Here is an 11,149-nt window from a genome sequence, read left to right as displayed (position 1 = left end):
AAAAAAAAAGAATTACAAAGAGGACCTCTACCAACCAACAGTTGGAAACGTAACATATCAAAACATGTCCTGTCAAATGTTATGTATTATGAGTAAGGATTAGTTTTGTCCAAGAATTTTTTTTTAAATCATTCAACGAGCGGATAAAAGCTAAATTTTCCTCAAACTAGCCCAGCATGCAATCGTGAGCGAAAACTGCAGGTTAATTACACCTTTGGGCAATTGCTTCGGCGGACGCCTGCCAGTTTTTCGTTGCCAGAACCATTAAGCAGGAGCTTGGAAAGATTCCTCTGCGTTTGCAAGAAGTCCTTCCAGCTCCAGCAAGGAGAGCCAGCAGAACAAGCAGATCGACCGGCTGTCACAGCATTTTGAGGTGGCCGAAAAGTGCACGACAGGCTACAGACAGCCGACACCGAAATCCGCGTGTCCAGGCCGAACAACCCCGCTCGTTACCCTGAACTTGAACCCACCAATTAGTGTCCGCAAAAATGTTTTCACAGTTGGTGCTACCGAATTGTTTGTTTCGTGGTCGACGGCCACGTTATTTTTGCTGGGGATTTGTATCTTTTTGGTCTCGGTAGCTTCATTTGTTTTTGTACTTTCTTATTTTAAAAAGCGTATTTGACAACAAACCAGTCCTTTGTGGAGCCATTCTTTAGGCACGGCCAATGAAAAGCGATTCACAGCACCTCTAGAGGGCATACACGCACGAAACGCTCCAATTAAGTTGCTTCCCCCGAAAGCATCATCACCATTACCGGCGTCATCGTCCATGCTGGGTCCGTTGCAACAAGTGTTTGTGGCTTTTTTTGTTTCGACGGACATCCCATGTACCTCCGACGTAGCCTCTGAACTGCAGCGCTGCATGCTTTAGCTTCCTCTAATTGGAGCGAAGGGCTTGTGCGAGGAGTTGCACGACTCCGTTCCATTTTATTCGCCTATTTGCCAAAATCCTCCTGCATCTCTCTGCTTTTGTTCTGTCCCGTAATGCTTTCGGCAGGGGTCGAGAGTTTGCATGGCGTTTTTGGGCAATTAGGGAAGACTTGGGGCCCCCAAGCACGACACGAAAACAGCAGCCCCAGAAGCGAAGGCAGCGAAGCCAACACGCACCCTTTCATTAGCGTTAATCCCCCGATCCCAAATGACGTTTGACTAGGGAACCTGTTTGGACCGGGAGCTGGGCAGCGTTGCAAAATGACTTCGCAGAACTCTTCTTCACTTGTGTAAAAGTCCCCGAACAAGATGCACCTAACAGCAGGCAGTCGTTTCTTTCTCCGCGCATGATAGTAAAATGATTCAAGAATGATTCACTTAAATCACTTTAAGTACAAGCGAACGATCACCATCTGCTGGGGAGCGTTTTTATAGATTCAGGTGAACGATGATTCACCACCACACGTTGGAAGAGCAAACAAACTTGCTTGAGTTCAACGTTTGATCTATTCGGAAGAATCGCGTCGCCGGAAGGAAGGTGTCACTGAACGAGGTTTGATGATTCATCTGAAACTACGAAACCTGTAAAGAATGTCGCTATAATAAATGTAATAAATAATACCCTACGAAATAATTTACAAATTTTTACTTTCGTTAAACCGCACAAGTATAAAGAAACAATTTGATTTCAGAGTAAAGTTTTTAATTTTTGCCTTTTCCCACTTTTCATTTATTGATAAATTCTTCCATATGAATATGAGACCGAACACCAAAAAAAAAACAAACAATATTCAATTTAACTGACATTTTAAATCAACCGCTGTGTCAAACCGGTATGGATGACACGTGTCATGATGGTGGCTGCGACCACCATCAACTGCCATAAAGATGGCTGCGTCCACCACGTGTTATGAACTGTTAATCGAACGTCCAGCAATAAGGGGAAGTGGGGCAAGATGCCCCGGTGGGGTAAGATGTATCGGCATGTTTTTGGCAGAATTAAGCAATTTCAAAATAAATTAAGTGATGTAAAGTGTTGAGTCATGTATCTAGTACACCCTATGTGAAATTTACAGCATAAAAAAAAGTAAGTCAAAGTTGGGTGCACGGATCCACGAAATTGTTGATTTAAATATGTCTTGTTTTGAACATGTGAAGTGAGTTTTATACTAATGAATATTTGTTGAGTGGTGTTCAAATGTGTTTTCGTATGGTCATCAGGATCACAAAACGCCAATCTTTTACTCTGTCAGAAATGCCACCTGCAAGGTAGATGAAATTATGAAGGTTATGCCATGACGAGTTATTCAATAATTGTTCGGAAATCAGTACATTAAACCGTTCGGCTTCGGATTGTCTCGTCAGTAATTGTCCGCCGGTCCCCTACGGAATCAACGATTTCAACCATTATTTCAACTGTAGTCGAAAATAGTGCATGGATCGGATCAATCGAAACAATCCAACTCCGGGCTCACCACACTATATCATTTTGCAAAACATAAACAAAACTGCGCCGGCATTTTTAAAGTGTGGATTTTTTCAAAGATCATCTGGGCTGCTGCAGTCCTGCATTATGGAGTTTACCCCAAAGGAAACTATCCTCAAGTTACTTAATAGCTATGCGGTTGGTCGCCGTGCACCTGATGATGAATTCTTTCGTGAAGGAAATTTTTACCTAAAACCTTTTGTGCAGCTTGGAGTTTTGAGTGAAATACCAGTTGTTGAATCCGATCCTGAGGATGTGTAAGTTGTTTTTGTTCCTTTTAACTTTTTCAATGCTCATTGGAAATCATTTTCTCAGCGAAATCCTATGCAACGTACCCGATTGCAACTTTATCTGCCAGTCGGTGCTAGATTATGAATCTCATTACAATGCTCAACATCGATACACTTGTGGTGAATGCAAAAAGACTCTTCCAAATGGCCATCTGCTGGACCTGCATCTTTCCGAGACGCATGACTCATACTTTGCCGCCCAAGTTCAGGCAGGCAAGCAACTTATGGTATGCATCCGTTTTTGGTAGTCCCGAAAAATTCACATTTAGACCTGAACGAGTGTTTATTCCTTTCCAGTACGCCTGTTTCCTGGAAGAATGCAACCACCTTAGCAAAGACCCTGCCGATAGAAAAGATCACTGCATACGAGAGCACAAGTTCCCGCACAATTTCCGTTTCGATAAAAAATCAAATCTCCATCAACGACTGCTGAAGCAACAGGCGTCCGGTTCGCCTGAGGGAAAAGAGACCTCAATGGATACAACACCAACTTCGGTCGATCCGAAGGAAGCGACAGTGTCAAAGAGTAGGAAAAATTTCTCCTTCGGTCACTCGAAGCAGCGCACGTTCAAACCGACCAAATCCGCCACCAAAAAGTGTGAAATACTCGAAAGCAATCAAATGGTGGTCGATTTACTAGAAAGTCTTCCAAAAGAATAATACTCATCGCTTAAAGATTCGTTCAATCGTATGAATTCTTTCGCCGTGCCCGTCCTTCTGTTTATTCGAACACGGAAATGTTAAGTTAAGTAATGAAATAAATAATATGAATTGAAATGATCGCTCCGTTTCAGGCAGCGCCACCGGTTAAGCTTCGTTGTCTAAATCTTCCGAGCTGAACTCTTCGTTCGTATCGTCTTCGTTTGTCGAATGTAGCGTTGAGTTTCGATAACTTTCCACACTTTCGCTGCTGATGGTTGTTGAGGACGACTGTGCCGAGGTCGAATCACTGCTGGACATTGGAATCTCGGTTGTGCTGCTCGTCGAAGTCGTCATCATAGACATGGGTGGGATCTCACAATTGCGTCCTTTGTAGCCGGTAGGACACTCACAACGATAGTAACCATCATCCTTGATCAACGACTTGCACTTGCCATCGTTCTGACAGGTATCCGGATTCTTCTCGCAATAGGTCAACTCTGAAACGAACGAAAGTTAATCCGGCCGTCAAACTGGCTAAAGAGAATTTTAGCCTTACCTTCATCACAAAGCATTCCACCCCAGCCTGGTTTACAGTTACATTCCCACGGGCGCCGGCAGTCACCGTTAACGCATCCTGGATACGGATGACACTTATTGCAATCCTGTCCCATCCAACCGACCTTGCATCGACACTCTCCTGGACGACGGCAATAACCATGCTCGCGGCTACAGTTGGCAGCACACATGGCTACAAAGAGAAAAACGTGTGGCATAAAATTCGAATCGGGTTAAAATTTTTCTCTAGGATTATCTTACGCGTTTGGCAAAGTATTCCCGTCCATCCCGGCAGACACTTGCACTCGAGTGGCTTCGTGCACGTTCCGTGCATGCACCCGGGCAGCACTTGGCAGTCACGGCAAGTCGGACCTGCCCAACCCAATCGGCAACGGCACTCTCCCGGTGCTTCGCAGTATCCACGCGACGGATGGCAATCGGAACGACAAATTGCTACAAAACAGGAAGTTTATAGGAATTGAAATTATTTCCTTCGGAGAGATTAGTTCAGCATTGCTTACGTTCCGAGCAAAAGATTCCATCCCATCCCTTGTGGCAGACGCACTCGAACGACACCTGGCATCCGCCGTGCTGGCAACCGGGCAACGGAATGCACCGGTTGCAGTTTTCACCGTAAAACCCAAGCTTACACCGGCATTCTCCCGGACGCTTGCAGTACCCTTGCAGTGGGTCACATCCTTTCTTGCAGATCGGAACGTCGCACAGGTCCCCCGTCCAGCCGGGCAAACATTTCACGTCGCCATTGTCGTCGCACACATAGTGAGAATATTCGTTCTGGGGTGTTGGTAGTTCACAGGCCTGCAGCAAAATAAAGTTGTACATTTGTAGTGCTATCATTGGTAACGCGTTGTAAGCATTTGAAAGGTTTAATTATTGGTATGTAGTACCATATCGATTTTTCAAAAAATGTTCCACGTGCAGAAACACGTGTTAGATATAACAAGCTGATTTTCTTCATTTTAAATGACCAAATTGTAAAAATCTGCTTCAACGATACATGCATCACGCTCCATTTTTCCATCACAATGTTGCTTTGCACTATTTTAAAATAAAAATTGCAACATGTTTAGTCAATAATCTATTCTCAGATTTTTTAAACTACCAATTTGAATTTTAAAACATTTCAAGTTTGAACAAGTTATCAAAATTAAATGAAAGATTTGATAGGTAATAATATAATTTCCACAACCAAATTTACAGATCAACTCTTCTATGACAGAAAATTTCTGTGAACAAATTTTACAATAAACTTGTTTTTTTCTAAGGTTTTGATTCGTGTTAGCTTAATTATACTCTTGAAAATTTAACTATTCTTACTCAACTGCTGAGTGTTAATCATTTTACACCGATAAAAAATAAATAAGTAAAATAAAACACTCCACTTTTGACCCCTCGCACGAAGTAGTAGTAGTAATACTCTACTACCTACTCCTACTATCCAAACTGTTTTTAACATGAGTATTGTTTGTCAAGTTATCAACAAAATGTTTACCGAAATGTTACGATGGAATCCATTTTTTTCACTTATTTTTTATGATTTAATTTCAAAACATAAGAACAATCCTGCTTTTGTTTACATTTTATAAGTTCTGAAAACGATTTTATCAACTTTAACGATCACCAATGCTTGTATCAATTAAAATACAAAAAAGTTTAACAGCTGCCCTTGTCTTAATTTCATTGAACGGATGTGTTCTTCGCTCACTCAGAACCTGTTGCCAACAAGAGAATGCATTTTCCATTTCCTTCATTCGAGCAGTCACACGCATGCCAAGATGCGCGGCCGTAGGTATATGTATTGAAACCGTTGTTTGCCTCCAAGGCATTAACCAGCTCAAAAATCAGATAATGGAGGAAAAGCATAACAACATAACGGTTTCTCTACGTGCGTAGCAAGCCACAGAAGCAGGTCCAAGATGGGTGGTGGGGCAACAAATACCGCAACCGGTGTGTTTGTTCGCGTTAGTGTACATCTCGCGCCGACTTCCGACCTTTTTTTTCTCTTCGAATGACTCCAGAGATCGTAACGGTTTTTATGCGCATAGTGGGTGACAATTTTAATTGGTAGCTCCATAAAAATTTGACAAAAAAGAATGCATCCCTAAAAGCAAGTCCTCTTCCGCTTAACGGCAGGGTAAAAGTTTTTCCTCGAACAGAACGTTTAGCCATCCGCCGTCGGGTTAGGCGATCTACATCCTCTAATGGAGAAATCTAGGACCAGTGTCATTGGCATCTCGGTAATCCGCGACGGAAAACGGTCTCAAGCCGTTTCCACACTCGGGTAAAAGTTAGCACCAATCTCCACCGGAGACGCATAATTTCACTCAACCTGCTTCTTCCACTTGGGCACGTAGCGGACGGCAGCGGTCGGGGCCAGCGAGGCGATCAGCTGCAGCAGCACTCCACCGACGACGATGATTTGGTAGTAATAGTTGTGACTCATGATCACGATGACACGAATATCGGGAGATCACTATCCAGGGGTCAGCGACTCGGGCCGTCGAAACTGTGCTAATCGTTGGCGAACATTCACCCTATCCGCGATCCGCGAGCAAAAGGGAAAAACTAACTAAAACCGGTGAAAGAAGTTTGATCTAGAATGTTTCGAAAGCGCTTGAAGCCTGTTTTGTCGGGACCGATCCACTCCGATCGTGACCTGCACGGAGACTGATGATTGCCACGCCAAACGGCTAGACGGGAACCGGGAATTGACTGGGCGTTTCAAAGGAGTTGTGGCAACGGGAACGCAACTTCTTTTACTCGTCGGTTAGTTTGTTTTTGCTTTCTGTCCGCGTGCTTTCACCTGCGCATCGCGATGCGTCTTGCGTCTAGCGATCAAAGCGAGAGAGAGAGCAAACGCCGCCGCGCAAGATCCGTACGGTGAATCATTCTGGAGGCTTTGTTTAGTTGAATTTTTAAACTTATCAACACACGCAAAAAACGCTTCTTGAAAGTTGTGTCATTTTATCGGTAGTCATAACTTTTTCAATCAAACAAACTATGCGAACGAACCTTTTCCTCCGGCCATTGATTAACATAGTGCTTGTTTATATTGGAGAAAGCTCGCGGACTGGGTTTTGTACCACTGCAGGGGACCGGGCGATTGGTGACACATTCGATGGACTTTTAATTTGTATTCAATGCACGTTTGGTATCAACGGACTTCATGATGAACAGCGCAAAACAATTCGCAAGAATGCGCGAAGAGACGCAAAAGTCAGCGCAAGGTCTGTTAAAGAAAAGTGAAAAATTATACATAACCGTATAAGTTGAAAGTAATTGAATTTGGATTTCCCAACATTAGTACTTGTTCGAAGTTTCGAATATTTTCTTCGAAACTTTAATTTTATAATTTCATAATTAGGCTGGTTTTAATTGTTAAATTTTATAAGTTCGTTGCAATAATACCACATTCCGGGAGAATGTAAATAATCGAATTCATTGTCTTCATAAGCACGCTTTGCCTCGTTCTTTAACTCTTTTCCTAGAACTTCCAATTTTAAATTAATGCGTTTTAACACATTTTTTTGAACTTACTATCAACTCCATTACCGTTCAAATTATATATTTTGTATTCATAGAACTGCCAATTTTAAATTAATGCGTTTTAACATATTTTTTGAACTTAATATCAGCTCCATTGCCGTTCAAATTTTATATTCTCCTAAGATCTGTGCAAAGTTCCACGTGCGGTTAGTTACAAAATAAAATAGCGTTATGAAAGAAGCGTTACTATACCCGGTTGACGACAAATGACAGTTCACCCTGATTTTGGGTCCCCGCATCCAAAAATCTGTACTTCTCCCCCCCTTAACTCTATGATTAGAAATGAGAATGTGTGCGTTGGTCGTTTTCTTAAGGAGAGAAAAGGTGCGAATGCGTCCTATGAATATTCTATCCTTTGCAACCATGCAACACCAAACTATCGCCAAATGCTTACTGTGTCGTTATTCGCGTATAGGCACGTACTTACGTACGAATAGTATTTGAGATATGTGAGTGTGTTTCTTGTTGGAGCAACCACAGCATCATGTATTTGCGCATTCTGGTCATAGCAATCACAGAGTGCAGGCGCAAGTGCATTGAGCATCAAGTGTTATGATCGTGCCATTAATACTGCTGAGGTAAGAACAAACTAATAAACGTATGAAAATGATAGAAATCTAGGTATATTAAATCAGTAACATTCTAACTTTTTTTTACTTTTAGGAATGAAAACCAAAGCTAAAGAATGCGTCGAATGGTGCATGAGCTGGATCGCATATGCAGTTAAGAATTGGATCTTTCTGGGACGGCAAGTCCACTGCAGAGGCTGGAACTCTACACTGGTAAGTCAGAAAACAGTGTGATCGCAAATATCCGAATAATAAACATCCGATGACTTAATTCTCAAAAAACAAATGTTTTGATTTCACCGCAGCATTCTGCGGGTAGAAGAAAATATCACATACGTAGAATATACCATACACACACACACACCTACACGCGAGCTAGTCTCACCCACACCACCAAGCAAACCAATGCAAATGTGTGCGGCAATACATGGGCGATCCGTCAAATTTTGACTTGCTGGGAGGTTGCTGGGACTCTTGCTGGAAGTACATGACAGCAGCAGAAAATTTAAATTTCTGTCAACCGGGGAGCGTTCTAGACACGGCAGAAAATCACGCTTCTGATGTTTCATATTGTTGTACTTTTTTCATTGGAGTTTACCGCTATATATATTTTAAAAATCGCGCGCTTTTTTGTACGTTTGGTTTCACATACCTGATGAATTACATTACATACATACTACATTACATACATACTTAAAACATTTGTCCGGGTTGTTCGGAACTAGGCTGACACCGGATAATCGAATTCCACGGAGAATCAGGCTTTCATACAAATGCAAACCTTCGTTTTCTTCTTCGCTATCCAACATCTCTATCTCAAGGAACTCGTTGAATTCGTTCTCACCCTCCATTGTTCAATACACAATGTAATTTCTCTCTTGAATCTTCACCAGACACTTCCCGGTTGACGAAAAATGTCAGCTCATCCTGGTTTTGGGTCCCCGCATCCAAAAATCTGTACTTCTCCCCCCCTCAACTCTATGATTAGAAATGAGAATGTGTGCGTTGGTCGTTTTGTTAGGGAGAGAGAGAGTGCGAATGCTTCCCATGCATATTCTATCCTTTGCAACCATGCAACGCTAAACTATCCCCAATATGCTTACTGCAGTAAGCATGTGTCGTTATTAGCGTATACGCACGTACTTACGTACGAAACCTATTTGAGATATGTGAGTGTGTTCCTTGTTGGAGCAACTACAGCATCATGTATTTGCGCAGTCTGGTCATAGCAATCTCAGAGTGCAGGCGCAAGTGCATTGAGCAGCAAGTGTTATGATTGTGCCATTAAAACTGTTGAGGTAAGTAAAAACTAATAAACTTATGAAAATGATGGAAATCTTGGTAATTTAAATCAGTAACATTCTAACTTTTTTTACTTTTAGGAATGAAAAGCAAAGCTAAAGAATGCGTCGAATGATGCATGAGGTGGATCGCATATTCTAATAAGAATTTGATCTTTCTGAGACGGCAAGTCCACTGCAGAGGCTGGATCTCTACACTGGTAAGTCAGAAAACAGCATGATCGCAAATATCCGAATAATAAAATTCCGATGACTTAATTCTCAAAAAGCAAATGTTTTGATTTCACCGCAGCATTCTGCGGGTAGAAGAAAATATCACATTCATAGAATATGCCATACACACACACCTACACGCGAGCTAGCCTCACGCACACCACCAAGCAAACCAATGCAAATGTGTGCGGCAATACATGGGCGATCCGTCAAATTTTGACTTGCTGGGAGGTTGCTGGGACTCTTGCTGGAAGTACATGACAGCAGCAGAAAATTTGAATTTCCGTCAACCGGGTAAGATTTCATTTGTAAATAATCCACCTGAAAGTTTACATCCTTGGAAGAAGCTTTGTGAACTAGTGATGGAACTATTGAAGAAAGCTGAATGGCTGGGTTCAAGTAACTAGCCCGTTATATAAAGAAACTAAAATAACAGTTCTTTTAAGCTTAAAAGCGTGATCCTATTATGCCTGCTACTCAGTTGTGAATATTTGTAGGTGTTTTTTGTATTTGGGATGGATTTTTCTAGTGAAAAGTAAACCCGGTTGACGAAAAATGTCAGCTCATCCTGGTTTTGGGTCCCCGCATCCAAAAATCTGTACTTCTCCCCCCCTCAACTCTATGATTAGAAATGAGAATGTGTGCGTTGGTCGTTTTGTTAGGGAGAGAGAGAGTGCGAATGCTTCCCATGCATATTCTATCCTTTGCAACCATGCAACGCTAAACTATCCCCAATATGCTTACTGCAGTAAGCATGTGTCGTTATTAGCGTATACGCACGTACTTACGTACGAAACCTATTTGAGATATGTGAGTGTGTTCCTTGTTGGAGCAACTACAGCATCATGTATTTGCGCAGTCTGGTCATAGCAATCTCAGAGTGCAGGCGCAAGTGCATTGAGCAGCAAGTGTTATGATTGTGCCATTAAAACTGTTGAGGTAAGTAAAAACTAATAAACTTATGAAAATGATGGAAATCTTGGTAATTTAAATCAGTAACATTCTAACTTTTTTTACTTTTAGGAATGAAAAGCAAAGCTAAAGAATGCGTCGAATGATGCATGAGGTGGATCGCATATTCTAATAAGAATTTGATCTTTCTGAGACGGCAAGTCCACTGCAGAGGCTGGATCTCTACACTGGTAAGTCAGAAAACAGCATGATCGCAAATATCCGAATAATAAAATTCCGATGACTTAATTCTCAAAAAGCAAATGTTTTGATTTCACCGCAGCATTCTGCGGGTAGAAGAAAATATCACATTCATAGAATATGCCATACACACACACCTACACGCGAGCTAGCCTCACGCACACCACCAAGCAAACCAATGCAAATGTGTGCGGCAATACATGGGCGATCCGTCAAATTTTGACTTGCTGGGAGGTTGCTGGGACTCTTGCTGGAAGTACATGACAGCAGCAGAAAATTTGAATTTCCGTCAACCGGGAAAGGATTTCTCTGCAAAGAGAACTGGATCCGACATCATAACAAGGAACGGACTAACTGGGTGCGTGTTTTTTTTTCTACTCTAGTTGGCAACATCAATCAATGATCAAAACAAAACAAATAACTTCAACAGAGTGTGGTTTA

General features: G+C 42.0%; 2 protein-coding genes across 2 annotated transcripts; one reads left to right on the top strand and one right to left on the bottom strand.

Annotated features, from left to right (window-relative positions):
• The first annotated feature begins 2,440 nt into the window (after window positions 1–2,440).
• On the top strand, window positions 2,441–3,508 carry LOC131287084 (protein lethal(2)k10201). The gene is made up of 3 exons (XM_058316101.1): window positions 2,441–2,676; window positions 2,735–2,936; window positions 3,007–3,508. The coding sequence occupies exons 1-3, from the start codon at window positions 2,507–2,509 to the stop codon at window positions 3,367–3,369; spliced, it is 735 nt and encodes a 244-aa protein (XP_058172084.1). The 5' UTR covers window positions 2,441–2,506; the 3' UTR covers window positions 3,370–3,508.
• An 8-nt stretch (window positions 3,509–3,516) lies between these two features.
• LOC131287083 (protein jagged-1a-like) lies at window positions 3,517–6,370 on the bottom strand. The gene is made up of 5 exons (XM_058316100.1): window positions 6,257–6,370; window positions 4,428–4,725; window positions 4,168–4,359; window positions 3,908–4,099; window positions 3,517–3,848 (listed from the first exon to the last, which is right to left on the bottom strand). The coding sequence occupies exons 1-5, from the start codon at window positions 6,368–6,370 to the stop codon at window positions 3,517–3,519; spliced, it is 1,128 nt and encodes a 375-aa protein (XP_058172083.1).
• Window positions 6,371–11,149: the final 4,779 nt, after the last annotated feature.

The sequence above is a fragment of the Anopheles ziemanni genome, chromosome 3 (assembly GCF_943734765.1).
Source record: "Anopheles ziemanni chromosome 3, idAnoZiCoDA_A2_x.2, whole genome shotgun sequence".
Taxonomy (NCBI): Eukaryota; Metazoa; Arthropoda; class Insecta; order Diptera; family Culicidae; genus Anopheles; species Anopheles ziemanni.
Note: the sequence above shows the minus strand (reverse complement) of the source record. Positions and strands in the feature narration are given on the sequence as shown.

Excerpts from the sequence above, each read along its gene's own strand:
- LOC131287083 (XM_058316100.1), bottom strand. The coding sequence starts at position 6,370 with ATGAGTCACAACTATTACTACCAAATCATCGTCGTCGGTGGAGTGCTG. Across the intron at positions 4,360-4,427 it reads TGGAATCTTTTGCTCGGAAC|CAATTTGTCGTTCCGATTGC; the intron begins GTAAGCAATGCT and ends CCTGTTTTGTAG. Across the intron at positions 4,100-4,167 it reads GGGAATACTTTGCCAAACGC|CCATGTGTGCTGCCAACTGT; the intron begins GTAAGATAATCC and ends TTCTCTTTGTAG.
- LOC131287084 (XM_058316101.1), top strand. The coding sequence starts at position 2,507 with ATGGAGTTTACCCCAAAGGAAACTATCCTCAAGTTACTTAATAGCTAT. Across the intron at positions 2,677-2,734 it reads GAATCCGATCCTGAGGATGT|CGAAATCCTATGCAACGTAC; the intron begins GTAAGTTGTTTT and ends TCATTTTCTCAG. Across the intron at positions 2,937-3,006 it reads AGGCAGGCAAGCAACTTATG|TACGCCTGTTTCCTGGAAGA; the intron begins GTATGCATCCGT and ends ATTCCTTTCCAG.